Raw genomic sequence first — 20,827 nt, forward strand, 5'->3', positions numbered from 1 at the left:
CTGATGATCGTTGCCGCATTGGTCCCACAGATGTAGCCATATATGGGAAGCGAGCTGGGACTTATCCGTGATGATGGTCAAGATGGGCATGTGCACGCGTGGTCTGGTCTTCGATCCTTCACCGATGCGGGTTCGTTGGTATGGGGTATTTAGATTGTTAGAGGTATTTATGGACTATTTATATTATGATAGTGGAATGCACGTTGCGGTGTGTGCTTGGTTCCTGGTCTGTGTTGTTTCCATCTATTGTTTCTTGTATCCTATCTACCTAGTACTGCCTACCTTACCTACTGAGCTTCTCGTGGTCTCTTCTCATCCCAGGAGAGGAGGGACCTAGGACCTGAGTAGGTACTGAGCAGGGGAATGTGATTATCTCTTTCTTTTCAAAAATCTTGCATCGTTCTCTATCTCGTCTGTGGATTTATTTTCATCTATTTCAGTCAGCCCTTTGACAGGGCAGGCATTGGGGTAGCAGCCATGTTCAAGCGTCGGATTTCGAATATCTACGGTATGGGTTCATGTACCTCCTAGCAGTCTCTACGGCACTTAAACTGACTGCCTGCCCTTTCACTTTGACAGTCCTTGCGGCGTTTGGGACGATTGGTGGTGCTTTGTACGTTCAAAACCCCGGTCAAATTTCGCTCTAATGGTGATGGTGCTAACGTCAATGGATCTATTATTCTAGGTTTGGTTTCGATATCAGGTACGGATCTTGCATACACATACTGTACATGCATGCAAGGGACACGGATGTGTTGACATATCCGTAATAATAGTTCTATGAGCGCATGGATTGGAACGGATCAGGTAGGTCTTTATCATGAGGGAGAAAAAAAAGGATGATAGTAGAGCAGAAATGTCTGACGTTTTATTTTCGAATTACCAGTACTTGGAATACTTCAACCACCCCGATGCGGATCTCCAGGGAGGGGTATGTCTCAATATCCTTCTCCGATGGAACTTTCGCACCACAGCCAATCTGACTGCTTTCCACTAGATTACCGCCTCCATGTCAGCAGGCTCCTTCGCTGGCGCGCTGGCCGCTGGATTCCTCTCCGACATGCTGGGCCGGCGGAGCTCACTCCAGATCGCTGCTGTCATCTGGATCATCGGGTCCGTGATCCAGCTGAGCTCGCGGGACGTTGCGCAGTTGATTTGCGGGAGGGTTATTAATGGGCTGTCTGGTACGCTAACCCCATTGTTCTCAGGAACTAGAAAGAAATCTAGGTAACTAATTGAACGTCTATATGACAGTCGGAATCATGTCTTCCCAAATCCCCGTGTACCTGGCAGAGCTCTCCCCCGCGCGCATCCGCGGCCGCATCGTCGGCATCCAACAGTGGGCCATCGAATGGGGCATCCTGATCATGTACCTGGTCTCGTACGGCTGCTCCAAGGTCGAGGGCCCGGCCTCGTTCCGGATCGCGTGGGGTGTCCAGGCCGTCCCCGCCCTCATCCTGCTGGGCGCGTTGTGCTTCTTTCCCGAGTCACCCAGGTGGTTGGCGAGTAAGGATCGGTGGGAGCAATGTTTGGATGTGTTGACGCTGTTGCATGGACATGGGGAAGGTGATGATAGGGGGAGGGAGGATCCGGTTGTGCAGGCGGAGTACCTTGAAGGTTTGTCGTCTGGATTTTTAGAGCTATGGAGGTTATGTGAAGTTGTGGATGCTAATTTTGAGCAGTGCAGGAAGCTCAGCGTCTCGCGGACGAAGGCAAGAATCTGTCGATCCTGGGCCTCTTCGGACGATCCATGTGGCGACGGACAACGGCTGGTCTGTTTGCTCAGCTCTGGCAGCAGCTTCTGGGTGGGAATGTGATGATGTACTATATTGTGTAAGTAGACCCGAGCCCAGGTCATCTATATCTACCTACCTACTGGGTAGCTTATCGGCCGTTCGAACTGACAACATCTAGATACGTCTTCCAAATGGCCAACCTCACCGGCAACGTGAACCTCTACTCCTCCGCCATCCAATACGTCATCTTCCTCGTCACGACCGGCATCACGCTCACCTTCATCGAGAAGACCGGCCGCCGCAACCTCTTCGTCTTCGGTGGCGTCATAATGGCCGCGCTGCACTTCGCCGTCGCGGGCCTGATGGCTTCGTACGGCCATCACGTCGATTCCATACCGGGAGCGAGCAACATCAAGTGGCAGGTGACGGGACCGCCGGCTAAAGGCATCATCGCGTGCAGTTATCTGTTTGTGGCGTGTTATGGGTTTACTTGGGTGGGTATCTACCTCACTTGCATACGTACAATCTCCTATTTGGGCTTGATGGACAGAGGCCAGGGGCTTCATGCTGACGATAGGGTTAACTACAGGCACCAGCGGCTTGGGTCTACTGCTCTGAGGTCTTCCCCATCAAATGGCGCGCCAAGGGCGTGGGACTCTGCGCGGCCGTGAACTGGATGTTCAACTTTGCGCTTGCGTATTTTGTGCCGCCTTCTTTTGAGAATGTAAGTCTCATACATTTCCCGAGAGCTCGGGTTACACATCCGTTAGTATGATATAGTGCTGACTGATATCGCTCTATCTAGATCGTTTGGCGTATGTTAAACACCTTCCGAATATCACCTCCGTTTCCATATCTCCCTTTAGAATATGAGACATACCCGCAACCAGCATGATGAATACTAACACATATATCCAATACAGGAACCTACATCATATTCGGCGTCTTCTGCCTCGCCAGCACGGTGCACTCCTTCCTCGCCTTCTACGAGACGCAGGGCAAGACCCTCGAGGAGATCGACGGCGTCTTCAGCAGCGGGCTCCCCGCGTGGCGGAGCGGCAAGATCAAGTCCAAGTTCGGTGAGAAGGTGCATCGGATCGAGGATAAGCAGGAGGGAATTTTCCAGTCGGATGCGGCGGACAGACAGAGTGAGAAGGAGGGTTTCGAGCAACTCGATGTGGGCTCGAGGGTGTAAACTGGTGGGCTTGAGCTAGGTAAGGTTAGTTTGAAGTCTTGTCTTTGATGATACAGGAAGAACGAGTGTGGTGGTTGGATCCGTTTTCCTGGATGAGATACGATTTATGTCGTTACTGGGTGTTGTGGGAATGGCGCCTGGTTTGAAGTTATGTCCATTGTCCTCCCACCCTCCTTAGATGGTTAGATGATTAGATGATTGGAAAATCCCTCTTTTTTACTGTATTCTTTTTTTTCTTGGTTTCCTTTCTCTGTTTATTGGTCTATTTTAAAGGGGAGAACACTAAAGATGTATCCATGGTTTTCTACTTTTTAATGCTCTATACAAGTGCATAGATCGTATTAGGCCAGTACCTGCCTACTAACCTGCACATGAGGCCCTCTTTTACAGGGCAGATGCTCGTAGTAAGTTAGTAGAGTTAGGTAGGTACCTCGAGGTATCCGAGAGTTTCGACTGTTAATTTACCACTGGACATATCACAGAGTATGGTTTCGTAGGTGTCTGAATAAAACTAGCAAATCCAATACTCCAGCATATTATGCTAGCAATGTAGAAAAGGGGCCATGCAGCTTTCAGCAGTTTCTCTTTATGTTGGCGTTAGACAAACATGAGATATCTCTTAGGGTAAAATATCTAAAAGAGCACAGAAGCTGAGTCGAACTCGTCAGTCTTTATGTATATTAGGGTATATGAAAGAATGCATATCGGAGATCATACCCAGAGGTTTTCAAGAGGCTGAATGTGGAGATGATCAACATGAGATCCACGATGATAGCGCGGTCACATGATCTTAGACTCACCGCCTTCTTTTTGCGGTAGGGTTTGGCGGAGCCTGATATGGAGCTCCCGCGGCGGGTTGAACATTATCACCATACATTCTCCCAGTTCACGAACACACCGCATTGTCTGATTCATGGACGCTTCGAAAAGAGAATGCCTCCACGTGGGCCGGCAAAGGCTTCGCACTTGAGGCAGGTGAGCTCGGCGAGCATAGATACCCTCTCCACTACCCGCTCACTGTCAACGTCTCATCACGAGCCTTCTTCCGCGCAAAATGGGAAGTCGGCCAAGCAGCCTCCCACAGGCCTGAACCGCAGGCTATGTTCTCTCTGGGTCCACGATGAGAACTTTTCAAGGGAGGAAATCCTGTTCAACCAGGAGGCATTCAGTGAGACCGGTGTCAAAGTCGGCGATGTCGTCGAGATATTGCCGGTGCGGCCGTCAGGAGATACGCCCCAACCTCAGCTCTCTCTGCACGACAGCAATGTCGATGCCAGCCCAAACCTGAGCTCGAGTACGAGCACCAAATTTACTTCCAGTACTCAGAGCCGGTGTTTGTTTGTGGTCAAGCCTCTTCCACAGGAGATCAAGTCGAAGCATTCGAAAATAGAAATCTCAGTGACGAGCAATGTTGCCAACATCTTCGGGTTCAAAAACAGGGGACAGGTCCTCCTGTCTACCGTGGACCGCTCACAGTGCTCTGCGTCCCACGTTGAGATCTCCTTCCGAGACCAGTACCTGGTGCGGTCCGACATGTGGCGACTGGTCATGTCGGAACTAGTCGACAAGACCATCTACAAGGGGCAGAAGATCCTATTCATGGGAAGCATCAAAGCGACCATAAAGAACATATTTATCGGGGGCAAGAAAGCCTTATCAGGATACTTTGCTCCCCAGACAATTCCCGTGTTCCGCAGTGAATCAGCTAGATTTGTCTTGTTTATCCAGATGTCGCGGGAGATGTGGGACTTTGACTCGGAGGGGACTGGTGATATTCTTTTTAGCAGAGTGATCAATGGCTTCCTCCCGGAGCTGTTCAAGCGTTGGGCGAACATTGACGCCAGACATCTTGTCACCATCGTGCTCTTTACGAGGGTTGAATACGACGTGTCGCCATCGCCTGACACCGGACCCCCGGCTCTCAACGTGGAAACCTTGAAAAGAATGAATAACCCAGGTCATGTACCAACTCGCGACTTTTATCGAGTGGTAGTAAACGACATGGCAAGCGGCCACTGGACAACCATTCTGGACGAGCTGAAGAAGGATTTCAGGATATTCCTAAGAGACGTCTCGATCCAACACATTGACACTCCTGAGACACCCACAACAGCCAATAGAGCCAATGCATCTTGCAAAACGAATGGTCCAAGGGCAACCATCGCCGGTCGTCCAAGTTCTGCACTTCGTGGGAACATTCTGGAAGCGATCCACCTGGCTTCATCCCACAAGGCATTTGATCACATCGACCGTGATATGGTCCATACCGCAACTTCGATTATTGTCATTACACCGGGTGCTGGTGTTTTCGAAGTCTCCTACGAGTCATTAGCTGCGACAACAGAAGCTCTGACCAACCATGGTATCTCTATTGACCTTGTCTGTCTCAGCCCTATGCCCCTTCATTCTGTTCCATTATTCAAGTACCGGAGGCCAAAGGAACGTCCTTCCAGCTCAGCTTTTAGCGAAGCCCATAGCACACACTCTTCTGATCTTCACCAATCCGCCTCCAGTTTTACGAGAAGATCTATACATCTGTCCCCTGGAAGCTCCGGGGTTGGGGCGTTTCCTCGGCCGGTCTCGAGAGACCGAGGAACTGCAAGTTCAACAGAGTGGTGCTATGGTATCCCTTCTTGGCTTGATATCTCATTTTGGAATCCTGAAACGTATAGAGAACGTCGTAGGATTGCAAAGAACGACCCCAATGCGCCAATCCCATATACGGTCACGAAGCAGTCGAAGCTCTTCGTGCCACGGGTGAGGATGTACGAGATCCAGATGATGGGTGTAATGGAAAGCGAGCAGTCGGATATCGCCATTCCTTATCTTTCAGAAGGCGGTAACAGCTTTCAAAGAACCCCAACGGGTCCAAATGGCTCACACAGCGCTAAATTTCTGTTCCCGCCGAGCTCATCTTACAAAGCTCAATTGAGTGACAGTCTCCGACCAGAGCCCTTTCTTCCAAATGTGACAGACCCAAAGGAAATCACACTCCCTGCATCGACTAAACAGCAGAGAAAAATGCTCAGCTGGATGGACGAGTATGACGACGCAGTTTTTCACCCATTCCCAAAAGACCGTCAATCTCGGAGGCGCTCAAAGCCAAAGAAACTGGCGGAGCCCGAGGTTTCAGCATCTCGTGCGCATGACCGTCTCTCTGCAAGGTCAATCACAAGCTTGATGGAGCACGAAGATAATTCAATGGAACGTTCCCTTTCGAAAAGTCCTCGAACAAACGATCACGGTACGTCGTCCTTAGCGGCTAAGAGTGTTTCAAACAGAGATCTATCCCCCAGGAAACCGGCTATAAAGACAACACCTGCAAGTCGAGCTCCAAGGATATCTCGCACCATCAGCTTTGCTCTACGCGGGCTTGGTCCAGCCCCGCCGAGAGCTCAGGCGAGCACTGAAGTCAATGCTGAGCACGCTAGAGCTTTGCCTGTTTTAAATAGGAAAACGTCCACTGGAGTATTATCAGATTCGAAAGGCAACGAGTCACGAAGTCCCTCTACAGAAGACACAGCATCGACGTCCAGCAGTGTAATTGACCTATCACAAAGACCTTCGACTCCGAAGAAAAAGGCGCAAAATTTGGAAATTACGCCATCGAGACCAATATCCATCAAAGCTGCAAATAAGAAGCACTTGGAAGATTCAGAGTCGGAACGACCGGGGATCGACAGCTCCTTCTCGACCACTGCGACAGAGGTGCCATACAATCCAGGTGACCATGTCGAGAGCCACGGTCCATTCCCGATGAAGAGGACCGGACCAAAGTTTGACATGACACTGAACGCTGGTTTACGTGAAGTGTCTCCCAAGAACCACTCGCCGACAAAAGCCTTGGCCCCTTGGGTGAGACCGATCAATCCTTCCAATACTCCGAAAGAGACCCTGCGTGACGCCGGCTGGTTCGGGCGCTGGCAACATGCGTATCCAAGACCTCCGCATGTTGCACTTGTCAAGTGGAAAAGTCTGAAGTCTCCCGCTGTACTACCTTTGACAACGGAAGAGTTCCCGACTGCCGATGAACTTGCTTCAGATTATTTGCAAACGCCCTATAGAGTCTTTCCGAATGACGATCCTGAGGGCTTTGAAGCACCCAAGACTCGAGATGTCCTCCTGCGCGAAATGATTGCATTCCGTCTTTCTCACGGCTTTCAGATCGTGGTTGGAAGTGCTGTAGCCGAAGTTTCCGGGCAGTACACGCTGGAGTCGCTGAATGTCTTCGACAGTCGTAGCCTAGGGAGGGACGGAGCTACAATATTCCTAACAAAGGGGAGTACCATCCATCGACTTGTATGCGTTGCTGGTGGAGAGATTGAGGTCACCAAGTTCACGCGTCGGATACCACTTTCGGATAAGCGAGATACTGGCCTTTACTCTCCTGCAATACGGACGATATTGAGCAAACAGTACGAAATAAGGAACGTACAGCTGGAACCGACTATTGAGGAATACAATTGGAACTATGCCGACAATTATATAGCTGGCCACAGAGACTATTTAGTAAACCCGACAAGGCAGCTCCGATTTTGGCGAGTTCGATATGTCCTGATCCCCTTACGACTGCCTGCGAATTCTCGACGCCACCTTCAGTCGTTCAACGAGGATAATGAAGAGGAGATACATCTTCTTGGCATCAACCAGCTGACCCACATATGGCAGCGACATAAATACATTCCGCCGGAAGAAAAACGGTTCCAAAGCGCTGCGCACAAGAAGAAGGCTCAGAATCCCCTCAACATTATGTACCAAACTCGGAATCCATCCGAGGTTGTTGCTGCAGAACTCGACAGAATATTGCTCACTGATCCTGGGCTCGACAATCCGCCAGCACAGCTGCTGCCAGACTCCGAACTGCTCGAGAGGTCTAGCATCAGCCTGTCATCCTTGGCACAAATGATACAGGGGGAGAAAGGTGTTCGTATGATGGATAGAAGATGGCACTTGAGGCTGCATTACAACTGCTTCATCGGTTCTGAATTGACGACTTGGATGTTGCAGAACTTCCGTGATATTGACACCCGAGAGGAAGCTGTCGAATTCGGTAACGAGCTGATGAAGCACGGTCTTTTCCAGCATGTCGAAAAAAGACATAATTTTAGGGATGGAAATTATTTCTACCAGATTGCCAGCGAGTATCGGGTTACGCGGCCAGAATCCCGAACCGGGTGGTTTCCTACGAAGAAGCCAGAAAAGTCGGTTCCGTCGACTCCAGTTGCTGAAGCGAAAGATTCTCCTTCTAGCAGTCATGGAAGGTCGGAGAGTACCGATGATATCGCAGCCTCAACGACGAACACGCCGTCGAAGTCCAAACAGAAGGTTGCCATAATGCTCTCGAAGTCAATGAAGTATGACGTGGATCCCAGGAAAAGATCCAATCGCCCAGAGGTCATCGATCTCCACTACGACCGGCTGCACAACCCAGACAACTGCTTCCATATCGAAATCAGCTGGATGAGCGCAACTCCAAAGCTGGTTGAGGACGCGGTCGCATCATGGGCTTCGACGGCAGAGAAGTTCGGACTCAAGCTCGTGCAGGTGCCCATCGCTGAAGTGTCAGCCATTACCAAGACCCAACCTTTCAGAAGACCGTACCGTGTAAAGCTCAAGGTCGAGCCTCCGAAGCCACCGGTTCCAACAGTTTACACGGCGACTTCCTTCGCGCAGCAAGGCACGCCTGATAAACACTACTTCCAGAAGGCAATATTGAAGAAGTTTGACTTTGTCTTGGACTTTGAAGCTTGGAATGCTTACCCTCCTGACGTCGAGGTTTCCTACTCCTGGGGAAAGCCAGATTACCGCTATCCGCAGTACGTCCACCGATCTGGCTGTCTGCTTGCCCAGATCACGGACGAAGGAGACTTCCTCCTCCTCGCAAACCGACTCTTCAGTACCAGAATCCACCCCGGTAGAGACGGCAGAGACCGCCCAGAGAATTATCGATCACGGGCACCATCTACCTACGATCCCCTAGACCGTTACTCCCCACGACTCTCCCCACTCCTTCGTCCCATGCCTGAGGGCAGCAGCCCCGCCCCAACCAGCTATGCTGCTGCCACACAGGACCTCGACCTCTACCGCGCTCCGGATCTTCTGATGGACGAAATCGGGGAATTCTGCAGCGACGCCGCCAAGCTAGAGCAGTTCTACAGTGAAGCACTGGCGCGGCCCATGTCGACCAAGATCGGACCTACGCCGGCGCCGTCGATGATGGAGTCCTCGATACCGTCTCTGGAGCTTCCCGCGAGCGTGGTTGGCCCTCAGATCCCGTCGTCAGTGACGTCTATTTGGAAACCTCCAACAGAGGTGGCGTCGTCTGTCGATGCGAGAACGACGACGCAGCAGCAGCAACTCCAGCAGCAGGAGGAAGTTAGTAGCAGTGTCAGGAATAGTCCAAGGAGTCTCCCAAGGAGTGGTGATCTCAGGCCGATCTTTTGAGGTGTTTACGGAAAGAAAAGAAAAAAAAAGAAAATCATGTGATATATATACCCCTGTCAACGAATGTCTTGTCTTCACAAATATTGTTTATGTGTCATTACGATTCATTCTCTGGATTTTTTTCTTTTCCCCTTTTGTTTTTGTCTCAATATGATTGTCATGAGTAATCTTGTTTATTTCTCATGATCCTTTTTTACTCCAGGTATATCCTATCCGGATATTGGGATATCGTACTATTACTGTACTGTACAATAGTAATCGACAAAAAGAAACTGCGGTATAAGTATATCAAAAGAAAATTTTTTTCTTTTCTACCATTCCTTGAGGTAACAACAACACCGTACATATGTTCCGTGGGACGAAATGAATCTAGATGCTCTGTCCTTTATGCGGTCCGGGGGGGTTGGGGACTCCCGGCTCATACATACCTAGGTATGTACTTAGACTTGAACAAGAGACCCCATTACTAGTTACTACCAGTAATGCACATCTCAAGATCGGGTAGTCACTACAGCGTAACTACGTAGTAGTAGTACGTTTTACCTTACTAATTTAGTCAAAAAGAAAGAGGCATAAAGTCCAAATCCGTAGATCGATTCATCATCCATAGAAATAATAATTAATAAGCTATAAGCTAAATAAGACAAAGAGAGAAGAAGAGAAGAAAAGCAGAGCAAAGCAAAGCAAAGCAGACAGACGCGCGCATCAGAAGATCGGGTTCGATTCGATTCGATTCGATTCGTGTACGGATAGATGAACGGATGCCGCGATCTGAAACTAAAGCAAGACCTAACCTAGCAAGCTAGCTAGCTAGAAGCCATGGATGGATATCTTAGGTAGCTAGCATTGACGAGGGAATAGAATATTACAAATATTACATTAGATGTAGCACGAAAAGCCCTCCCCAAAGAAAAAAGAGTTAACTTCACTTCATTGCCACGTCGCTTGCTTGCTTGCTAATCAACATAACCCAAAATAAGATGACACTAATGCGGATGCATACAAGTACAGTACATTCAAACATGTAAGAACAGAAAATCGCTGCAGAAAGCCACCCAGATATTATTAGGTTAAAAAAAGTAAGGTTGATTAAAATGGCTGGGGATACCCCTTTTCTTTTTGTCCCAGCGACATTACAGGTAGATGTAGAGAGCCAGAGGTACATAGTGACAGGCCTTTGATGATGAAAGATGTTACAATGATGTACTGTACGTCGCTGGTGGATAAAAGGCTCCCAGAAGATAAGAAATGAAGTAGGATTGCATTAGCCAGTGAGATTCATAGCTCAGAGCGATCAATTAAAAAGAATTATTGAGATTGTATTGAGTATGAGAAGCGAATAGAATATCCGAGAGAGGAAAAAAAAAGCAAATGGGTATCATGACACTCTCAGAAAGACGCATGAGACGCTAAAGATGAGTTGGCTAAAGAAGAAGTTAATGTCATCCATCCAGAGTCGCGAAAGAAAATTTGCGGAATGGAGGGTAGATAAGATGATGAAAGCGGACTGGGAACTGGATCGACGAAGAGAAAATACTGGCACAGGCAACCGCGGATGAAAGCGTCGAGTACTAACAAGTCTCCTCGACGTCTAGGAGCCATTTTCGGACTCCCTCCCTCAGGGTGTTATCAGCGGCCGCCTGTCCCCTCTTCCGCTCTCGGTCCGAAGCAAGGCCGAGATCGACATCCACATCCTCGCGAAGATGTTCGGCGGTCACGCTGCGAACAATCTCCTCCAGAGCACCGAGGACCATCTTACGACACTCACCGCGGGGAACCTCGACCGTGGGGACGTCATCACGAATGGCAGAATCAGAGGCCATTCTGTCTTCCCCCGTGCGACCTCGATTCGGTGACGGCGCCCTGGAATGCGCCAGGGAAGATTGGCCACTTTGCGCCAGGATACGCTCGAGGGCATCAACAAGAGTCCCGTCCAGATCCATTACAGGCTCCTCGATGAATTTCTCCTCAGCTTCGTTCGTCTCTATGAACTCTGGTGGTAAGCTCGTCACAGAACCCTTGCGGGAGCGGCCGGAACTGAAGAAGCTGGTAAACTGTGATGTAGTTTCTGAGAGCTGACGTGGTGTTTCAGGACGAGCGTTTCCAAATTTGGGAGTCGGATTTCGAAGGGAGGCACTGCCTGACTGGATCTTCCGTCGAAGGCGCAACCGCTTGACGCTGAAGGTCCGAGTGTCTGCGATCAAAGTGGTCGCAACATCAACCCACTTCTCTGCACCTTCAACGTCAGACGCAGCGAGGGAAGCATGTGGAGTTGCTTCAGCAGCCATTGTTCGCTTGATATCAGCTTCCAGGCTGTTATAAGGCCTCACGGCTTGTAGCAAGAAATCTTCATGGAAATTCTTGAGCCAACCGGCAACATTAATATTCGGTCCCTCGTTGTCCCTCAGCGGGAAGTTGAACCCCGAACCGCTGCTTTGGGTAGAAGCCATAGCGTCGACACTTGTTACTGATGTCCGCGTTTTCTTTGGAGAAGCCAAAGTTGAATCACCAGAAGAGGACAGGGACACAAACCCCGGTAAGGGAAGGTCAACATCGACGACACCATCTTGAGCGCGAACAGAAAGTTTCAGAGGTGACTCCTTTACTTGGTCCGCATTTGGAAGTGTTTCTTGCGTATCTTCAGTCAAGTTCTCTTGCACAGTGGAGGAAGCCGGGATCGAGATGTTATCACTTGATACAACTTTAGGGCTGGCCTCTGCAGACCCGCCAACTTCTTGTGCCATTTGACTTAGTTTCGCCGGAACCTTTTCTGATTTTCCTGGAAGCGTTGTAACGGATTTCCGTCTAATATCTTGAGGCGGGAAGGTCACTTCGCTATGGTCTGTTGATGATTCCTGGCGTGAACTCCAAAAGCCAGAAAGAAGGCTGCCCCACTTGCTACTTGCCGGAGGGATGCTACTATCGGAACTTATATTGGAGCTTTCGCTCCTTTGTAAATTCCGAAGGAGGTTCTCAGACGCCAGACTGTCGCTGCCATCTGCTGCCGTCCGATCTAATCCGCCAAGAGCCCGCCTGGACTGCCGAGAGGCAAAATGAGGGACCGGAACGGTAGAACCAGGAGTAGTTGCAGAAGTGGTGGCCATGCCAGCCTTCCTCATGCGAGCTTCATTCGCATGAATTGGAAGATTTGTAGTTCGGATGGAGCGGACATCAGATTCCCTTCTGGTTTTGGGGTATTCCGGTTGGGTGACTGAATCAACGTCCTCTGAAGACCGGTGAGCTGTCTCGCTAGATGAAACGCTTACAGATCTTTCATGGCTGCCACTCTCATCCAGAGTGAGTCTCTGGGCACGAGACCTTCTTTCGATAGTCCTCCGTAGAGATTCCTGTCTGAGTGAGGCATTGGGAGGACTCTGTGAAAGAGGCCTTCCAGAGGCGGAAGTCCCCGGACGCAAGGGTGATGTAAGTGGTTCAAAGCGCTGCCTTGCGGGCAGAAACGCCGATAAAAGGAAAATCAATCTTCTCGCGGTCATTTTGTCTGGAGAGATGATCACAGTCCTGTTTGACAGCACCGGTTCCGCATCCTGTTGAGCCTTTTGCTGTAAATAGTGACGCCTCCTGTGCCAATCTGGTCCAAGAAAACTGAGCCATTCAGTGTGGATCCCCAGGAAAGCAGTAAGAAGAACCGAGAAGAAGAAGCTGTGTTCTTTCTCCCCCAGTATCCGGGAAACCCAGCGAGCTTCCTCACGCCACACTCCCCACCTACTTTGTCCCGTGACCACTCGAGGTATCCGCAGCGCAGTGCAAATTCTCTGGGACCCGTTGAATGCTTCCGCCCTGAGCTTTGAATTCCCTGTCAATATGTTAGGTGGAAGTTGAACTATGGTCTGATTTGTCCTCTGCATGTTCGGTGCTTTGGCTGGCTTGGGCTGAGGGCCAGAAAAAGAGTCAACCTTCTTCAGAAGAAAGAGAATCTCGTCACTCGCCAACCTCTCGAGATGCGATAGCGTCCGAGTGATCACGTCCCAGTGATCCACTAAGACGTCGATCCGATCGTCGAGACTTGCAGGCGGCGACGCTAGTGAGAAGCTATCATCGAGAAACGCACCACTCCAGCGCTGATCGGAGTCGAGCGAGAATGACATCGAGCCTGCGGGTCTGGAAGGATCCGAACCTTGGGCGCCAACCCGTGAGAAAGGACGCCCATTATTTCTAGCTACAAGTGGTATCCGCACAGTGATAGCAACGGCATACATAGGGGTCTTCTTTTCCTTGATCTTTTTGCGCTTGGTAGCATCAGGAAATGGGTACCCGTTATCATAGCCCTCGTAAACGGAAGGGGGATATTCTTGCGCATCCACCGATGTATCGCGGCCTTCAGGCAAATTGACACTGAACATCCTGGTAACGAGGATAGTCACTTTGGATGGAGGCCGGGGATCATTTGCTGAAGGCTGCGTACCGGTTGTATGCGCTCGTGAAAGCGGGGCACGCGGGGACGAGCCCCGGGAGTCAGGACGCTCATCACGAAGAGCTGAAGACGTGTCAGGAGCAGTAGGCTCGCCATCTGTAGAAATGATGTGCATTTTTGTAGAGGAGCCCCGGTAGCTAAAGGCGCTACTTCCAAAAATGCAGTTCAAAAGGCCGGATTCGCTCGAGTCCGAGGCTGAATGACGAGTGTGAATTGGTTCATTTCCTCCACCCATCGGTGACAATGTCGAAGAACTCCGACCTCGAGCGCGAGTGAAGGCACCGGGACTCACCGCAGTTGATTGCCGTGCATTGGAACCAAGCGAAAGGGGACTGGGCTCTGCCAGAGATGCCAACGCTCCTTGAGCAGACCCCCTCCGTGGAGGCGGTGGCTTGGAGAGACTCGACGCTCGAGAGTGTCTCCTAAGCGTCGTGGTTTCGAACACCTGAGGATCCAAGCCAAGGCCCTGGGGATCAGACTCCGAGGGAGCCTGAGTGTCAAGCAATACGCACGCATCCCTGTCCCCAAGGGCGTTCTGGGCGATAATCACCCTAAAGTCCTTCACCACATCCAGCTCCAGGCCACCCCGGTCATCATAAGCACCCGCAATTGAGGCATTAGGCGAAGAGAAACTTGATTGAAGAGGGTAGGCATGCGTATTAGAGCGGCGGAGAAGACTAGCGTCCGGGAAGAGAAGACCGGAAGTATGTTCCTCCTCCGTCACCGATTCCAGTTGTGCTGACCTTTGGGAGTACGTAGCCGGGTTCAGAGTGGAGGCTGCAGTACTCAGGAGCCGGCCCAGCATCGTGACTCAAGTTGGACAATCCAGGAAAGGGATATAGGAGCAAGGGCAAGGCCGGTGGCGGTGAATGTGCGAAGTAAACAACCTAGGCTGCAGTCTCCATAGCTAGGCGGCCTTTCTGAGTCGAGACATAACCGCCCTCGAGCTGCCAGATGCCACCTCGCTCGGGAGGCAAGCGAACACACGAGCTGAGAGGTTGCGGATCCGCACCAAACTCGGGGGGTCCTCAGAGCGGGAGGGGGGAGGAGAGGGCGGGATGCAGTGGACGAGATGGAGGCGAAGAAGATAGAAGTCAGAGGGGGGTGGAGAATCAATCGAGGGCACGGCAGACAGAAGGAGATTGAGCACAGCAGCTAGAGAGGTGGAGAGGAGGGGGAGAGCAACCGGAGGAGGACGGAGATGCTCGAACAGCGGGAGAGCGGAACGGCGAAAGGCGGTGAGCCACCCACTCTTAGTAAGCAGCCTAATCCAACGTCGGCCGCTCGAGACACTTTGAGGACGGCGTGGACGGAGCGCATCTTGTCCTGCCCAGATCTGGGGAGAACAGAACGTCGAGAACTTCCTCCATGCAGGATTCGCCAGGAACATCATCTCTTGGCCCATGCTGTCTTCATATGTGCTGCAGATGATCTACCGCAAGCGGCCCAAACAGATGGGCGCACACAAATGCCGGTCTGTGCGGCAGCGCTACCGACTCTGCACGACACCAGATGTCCTGCAGCATGGCTCCCCTGTCGGCTTATCTCCCTCTTCCGCGCCTCTTTTACTTGCATATTGCTTTAGCCAGCCCCAGTTCTAATGTCCCTGGGGCTGTATTGTCTCTCCAGTGGGTGAATTTCTGCGTGCCAAGTATCCCAGTTCAGCCCTAAGGGGCATGTTTTGGCTGAGCTTCAGCTTCAAGAGCGCCATCATATATACTAGATTCCACAAAAGCCATAAAGACCCTCTGTTGCAGTAGCTGAGTGGTCCCTAGAAAGATCAATGTCCTGGGAAGCAACTCACACTCCTGCTGTGTGATTGCAATCAAGGCTGATTGTCCTAGATATGGTGTGAAACCATAAATATCAAATCATGCTACCAGACTTGTTCACAATCTGTAGACTCTGGTAATCGATGTGCTTCTAGTCACCATTGACACAGCTGTTCAGTGATTTGCTACTCTATGTCACCCTAGCTATTTTGTACTTCTGTGTGCTGGCGTGTCCCCCCCCATCCACTGGGGCCAATCATAACATGCCTGATAGCTTCTGAATCGGAGCTACACAATTCGGATTACACCACAATAATCATTTAACAGGAAAAACATGGAAACCACTGGCAAGCAGCACTTGCATGGGTAATGAATTATGCTCGTTGGATATCCCTTTTGTACTATTACATATTCATGCTTTTTGCGTCTTACCCTTGACCTTGGCCACAAGCTTTTTGATCTCATCCTTCTCGTCCTTCGACGATTCCTTCTTCTGCTTCTTATTCTGCTCCTTGCCTGTGCCACGCTCGGCGGCTTCTTCGTCATCATCCCTGATTCTTCTTCGCTTCCTGCCCTCCTCGAGAAGGGCCTTCATTCCAGAGGTTCCCTTGAACCGCGGGTTCGTCGGGTCGATTGCAAATTCATGGCTTTCGTAGAGACGTGCAAAACGAGGGTCGTTGACGTCCATCTTGAAATCGTCAACAGGCGCCTCGGGCTCACCACCCGTCTTGCCCTTCTTCCCCTTCTTGCGTGCCTTCTTCTCCGCCTTCTCGATCTCGTTCATGTCAAAGTGCTTGACACCCGTGTTCTTGTCGTCGACCATCAGAAGCTCCAGCTCAGCACGCTTGGCAGCATTGGCAGCCTCCTCGGCCTCGCGTTCCTCACGCTTCTTGCGCTTCTCCTCCTTGCGTCGAGCGGATGCGCTGGCTTTGGCGGGCTCTGGGTCGTTGAAGAAGGGATCGTCGAAGCCGAGGTCTTCCTCAGACTCAGAATCCTCCTTCTTGTCCTTGCTTTCCTTTACCTCAGACTCCTTACCAGACTCAGGAAGAGTTTCACCACGCTTGACGGCTTTGATCCTTTCCTTCCGCCTCTTCCGCCTTTCGCGCTCTTTACGGATATACTTCTCCATCGTTGTCTCTTCGTGCTCGGGCTCGTTTTCGAACACAGATTCTCTATTTTCCGGAGCACCTGATAGGCCAGATGTGAACGTAATCTCCATCTCTCCCACAGGCGCTTTCTCCTTCGACTTCGTAGAGGGCTCATCGCTCAGACCAAGCAATGCCCGCATCCGCTGTCTTTCAGCCTCCTTCTTGGATATCTTTTTGGTTGATCCCTCTCCATTAGTGTTATCAACGACTTCTACCTCCTCTTCGTCGTCGGAGCTGTCACTGCCAAGGTATGCCTTCAGGTCGTTCTCATCGATCTCCTTCTTACCGCCCTTGAAGGCCTTGGCTTGTGCTTCTTTCCGAGCATTGTCATCCGCATCCCAAGTAAGCTTCACTTTGCTGTGTTGTAGGGCATCCGTGACAAACTCGTTTGGTTTATACCCATCCGGTATTCTCTCACACTCATCCCTGGGTGTGTCATCTGAGAAATCTGTATCGTCGGGGACAAACCGGAGGTCAAAGAAGTTCGCACTCGAGAGGTACTCCGTGCCATCTACTGCATCGTAGACATGTTTCGCAACCTCTTTTGACGAGAATGTCAAGATGGCATAGAAGTAGCGTAATCTCTCCAACTGATACCGTCGTAGACTCGTCGAGTTAAATTCCTCGCCTTTGTCTTCCTTCAACATAGCCTGCTTTATCTTTTCCTCTTCCTCCTCCTCATTGGACTCTTCGCTGTCGTCGTCTTCTTCGTCCTCGACGTCATTTTCCTCGTCGCGCTTATTGGATGCGAATATCTCCTTGGGAGGACCCTCTATTTCTTCTTTCTCCATCCGTTCTTTTCCAAACTCACTCGGGTATACCGAGACTTTAAGGACACGACCACCAGTGGGGACGAAACTCGAGAAGACAGCCATCAGATCCTCCGCGCGAATATTATCCCAGTCAAGATTGACGACCGCTATCCGGTTGGTCACTTCGCCCAAGGGCACATCAGTCTGTTGCTTGGTTGGAAATTCGAGCTCCTCGACCTCATCCTCGTCATCCTCTTCTTCGCTAGAGCTCTCTTCGGACGAGGACGACTCGGAGAATCCTCCATCTCGCGCGGGGTCGTAGTCCCTCTTCTCAACCTCCTTCAACTCCCTCCGCACATCCTCATCATCATCGATACTAAGAGCGTCGGACTTTTCATCCTCTTCCTCGTCTTCTTCGCCCTCGTCCAAGCGGTAGAATCTCTCCAGCTGTTTTTTGGTGTCATCGCGAGCTAGCTTTCGACCGTAGCGATCCACAGCGGCATTTCTGGAGAAATCTTTATCGCGCAGCATGTGCGCGAAACGCTTATCGAGTTTGACATGGGTCTGACGCTTGTTGGGGAGGCGGTAACGGGGATCGGTTTGGATGCTGGAGAATCGAGGATCGGCTGTAAGACAGAGTTGTTAGACATAAAAAATCATTAAAATATTTTCTTTTTTGTTTCTGTGTAAATATATATATTATCAGACAGGATACTTACTAATGATGGAACCATGATCTTTGCCAGCACGTTTGGCCCCCCGATCTTTAGATTTCTTCGCGGAATCAGACATTGTGACGGCGGCACGCGCGTATGTGGAAGGGGGTGCGATCAGGCAACGGCAGGCCCGTCAGAGGAATAATCCTATCCCTGAAGACTCCGGAGCCTTTATCCCTTCGCCCAGAGTCTTCTGCGTTGTATGTGCGATGATCTGATATCCAACAATTTGCCGGCGGGCGGCCTACGGAGTGTTCAGACAAGGGAATTTTTGACTTGGTCCGTGCGTTGTTATCTCCGAGCACCGCAGATCTACTCCGTACGGAGTACTCGTGGAGGGCCAAGACGTTCAACTACGACCATTTACTTATGTCCTGTGTTTATATGACCTCTATATCTACCTATCTCTGATATATTAAGATGACTGGAGCTGAGTCGTAGGATGGATCCCTGCCTATAACAAATCTAGGGATACGACATCCTATGGTATTTACGTCTCCTACCTCTAGCATCCAAAGTACCTCTTCTCAAGCCACCTTGGCTCTCCCTCCTCTTCGATTCGTCCCACCACGACCTTAACTCCAGGATACACAGCAGTCAGCCTCTGCAGTCCCCTCTTACCTGCCGCACATGTCACGAAGACAATCCTCTCCTCCTCCACGCCGTGATCAAGGAGGACTCGAACCGCCATCAATGCAGCACCTCCACTCGACATCTGCGGATCCAGGAGCATAACGGTAGCATGCTCCTCGATCCTATGAGGCAGCTTGAGGTAGTGTAGTTCGGGCTCCCCGTTACGGTCGTTTGTCTGGATCAGGATGCGGCCAGTTATGCAATCAGGAATAGTTCGCTTAAGCGCGGTCTCCAAGCATGATCCGCCTCTGAGGATCGCAACCGCAGAGACGATCCCCGACGGACGCACGCCGTTATATGTTTCCTGTTGAGGTGTCGTCACCGCCACCGGGACATAAGTTGTGTTGTCAAGGGCTCTGCATGCAATTAGTCGCCATGTATGAACCGACCATGCTATCCGCAGCAACGATGGCGGCAAAAACTTACTTCTCTATCAGTAACGAAGCAAGTCTATCAAAGTAGAAGACGAAATCTACTTGCTCCGTTGACGGATCTTGCAGGATTGTGTTTATGCCGACGAATTGCGGCGTGGAATCCATTATTTGCACATTGGACGAGAATTTTTCGTCCGCCGCAAGCATTCCTAGTTTGTGGAGATCCGCACTATGCTTATCGGATTTCTCCTGGAGTCTGCGTTGGATATGCTTGACAACCATATCTTAAACGTCTCAGATTACTTACGACATTCATAGTTTTCAGGGGTTATACATACCAATGGCAGTTTTATTTTCGATCCCACGGGGGATGATGATGTCTGGTGACGCGTCAGTACATATCCTTCCCTTCTTTAAGTCAGCGCGGCTACGGACCTGATGTGTGCCGCTGAGGTTCCACATATTTCTTGTAAGAAGGTTTCACGAAGTTGAACCACTGTTTGATGACACCTTCGATATCCCTGCCTCTTTCACGAACATCGCGCATGACTAGCTTGCTCTTTCGTTAGATGCATTCTACATACTTTGGAGGAGTTTGAAGCTTCCTCACTTCTTCGTCCAAGGCAAACATCCATATCTGCTTCAACAAAGATCTGACAAACATTAGCACCAGCTGAATTGAGACTTTAGTCTAGAAGAGGCGGGTTTACTTTGACATCCAACATCTCGACAATCCTGGGGTCCCAGAGAGCTAGGATCCCTTCCAGGATTAACACATGCGGAGAGTAAAGTGGCGTTGTTTCAGGTTGTCTCTGGTGCTGTGAGAATGAATAGACCGGTATATTTGCCTTCTTTCTTTTGGGCAATCTACTGTCAGCGATGGGGAAGGCATGCCGAGTGGTTTGATCATGCAAGTTTTACCCTTGTTTCAAATCCCGCAGAGTCTGAACCAGAGCGTCGAAATCAATCGCCTCTGGACAATCAAAGTCATACTCGTTCGCGTGAGCCTTGGCATGTTGCTCTGGGGTCAAGGTCTTGTAGTACGAGTCCTGTAGCATCCGCAGTTAAGCGCTTGGACGTTCTCTGTCTAGGGAGCTAGATATTACCATTACGAGAATGACAACCCATGGCAGATTCAAGGAGCTTACAATCTCCATGGCCACAGAGGTCTTGCCCGACCCCGAGCTGCCAGCTATGCCGATGATGCTCAGATCCGCCCAGGGTGGAGAGTACCGTCGTGCCTTCTGATCCGTGGCAGGCGAGATGACCGGCGGAGTTGACTCCATCTCCTATCCAAATTCGTCCAGTCCCAAACTAGCCAAGGCGGATGTTCCAGCCAGCTTCAAACATCACAGACCTCGGCCGTTCAACGCAGAAGACTGGACTGCTGCGCTCGCATGCGCTGAAGAAGAGCGTCAGAGCCTCATGGATCTTATCGCTGATTTGGCTCGCTTGTGTCCCAGTTGGGCTTAGCGGGCGCGGGCTCGCTTCCGCTTAAAGCAGAGCACGATCCGCCGCCTCAGGCTCTTTTTCTTCTTCCTCTCCCGTCACCAGACCACGCCTCGAGACAACGCCCATGGCTCCTGTCTCGACGGCTGTCCAGCTTGACAGACTGCCACTTCAAC

General features: G+C 50.7%; 6 protein-coding genes across 6 annotated transcripts; 2 read left to right on the forward strand and 4 right to left on the reverse strand.

Moving 5' to 3' along the window:
• Window positions 1–477: 477 nt before the first annotated feature.
• Window positions 478–2,931, forward strand: VTN00DRAFT_9973 (uncharacterized protein; the record flags this gene model as incomplete). Its single annotated transcript, XM_069436987.1, has 12 exons — window positions 478–508; window positions 580–613; window positions 686–703; window positions 777–807; window positions 887–931; window positions 998–1,184; window positions 1,255–1,617; window positions 1,683–1,833; window positions 1,915–2,230; window positions 2,326–2,460; window positions 2,542–2,551; window positions 2,660–2,931. 12 exons carry the CDS (start codon window positions 478–480, stop codon window positions 2,929–2,931), a joined length of 1,593 nt encoding a protein of 530 aa, XP_069284572.1.
• A 933-nt stretch (window positions 2,932–3,864) lies between these two features.
• VTN00DRAFT_9974 (uncharacterized protein) lies at window positions 3,865–9,375 on the forward strand (the record flags this gene model as incomplete). The annotated part of the gene is made up of 1 exon (XM_069436988.1): window positions 3,865–9,375. One exon carries the CDS (start codon window positions 3,865–3,867, stop codon window positions 9,373–9,375), a length of 5,511 nt encoding a protein of 1,836 aa, XP_069284573.1.
• Window positions 9,376–10,946: 1,571 nt separating this feature from the next.
• VTN00DRAFT_9975 (uncharacterized protein) lies at window positions 10,947–14,612 on the reverse strand (the record flags this gene model as incomplete). The annotated part of the gene is made up of 1 exon (XM_069436989.1): window positions 10,947–14,612. One exon carries the CDS (start codon window positions 14,610–14,612, stop codon window positions 10,947–10,949), a length of 3,666 nt encoding a protein of 1,221 aa, XP_069284574.1.
• Window positions 14,613–14,714: 102 nt separating this feature from the next.
• On the reverse strand, window positions 14,715–15,212 carry VTN00DRAFT_9976 (uncharacterized protein; the record flags this gene model as incomplete). The annotated part of the gene is made up of 1 exon (XM_069436990.1): window positions 14,715–15,212. The coding sequence occupies one exon, from the start codon at window positions 15,210–15,212 to the stop codon at window positions 14,715–14,717; it is 498 nt and encodes a 165-aa protein (XP_069284575.1).
• Window positions 15,213–15,991: 779 nt separating this feature from the next.
• On the reverse strand, window positions 15,992–18,271 carry VTN00DRAFT_9977 (uncharacterized protein; the record flags this gene model as incomplete). The annotated part of the gene is made up of 2 exons (XM_069436991.1): window positions 15,992–18,105; window positions 18,199–18,271. 2 exons carry the CDS (start codon window positions 18,269–18,271, stop codon window positions 15,992–15,994), a joined length of 2,187 nt encoding a protein of 728 aa, XP_069284576.1.
• Window positions 18,272–18,700: 429 nt separating this feature from the next.
• On the reverse strand, window positions 18,701–20,488 carry VTN00DRAFT_9978 (uncharacterized protein; the record flags this gene model as incomplete). The annotated part of the gene is made up of 8 exons (XM_069436992.1): window positions 18,701–19,184; window positions 19,255–19,486; window positions 19,541–19,582; window positions 19,638–19,751; window positions 19,813–19,855; window positions 19,913–20,057; window positions 20,124–20,251; window positions 20,309–20,488. The coding sequence occupies 8 exons, from the start codon at window positions 20,486–20,488 to the stop codon at window positions 18,701–18,703; spliced, it is 1,368 nt and encodes a 455-aa protein (XP_069284577.1).
• Between the last annotated feature and the right edge of the window lie 339 nt (window positions 20,489–20,827).

Source organism: Thermoascus crustaceus (assembly GCF_041956765.1).
Source record: "Thermoascus crustaceus strain CBS 181.67 unplaced genomic scaffold VTN00scaffold_8, whole genome shotgun sequence".
Lineage (NCBI taxonomy): Eukaryota > Fungi > Ascomycota > Eurotiomycetes > Eurotiales > Thermoascaceae > Thermoascus > Thermoascus crustaceus.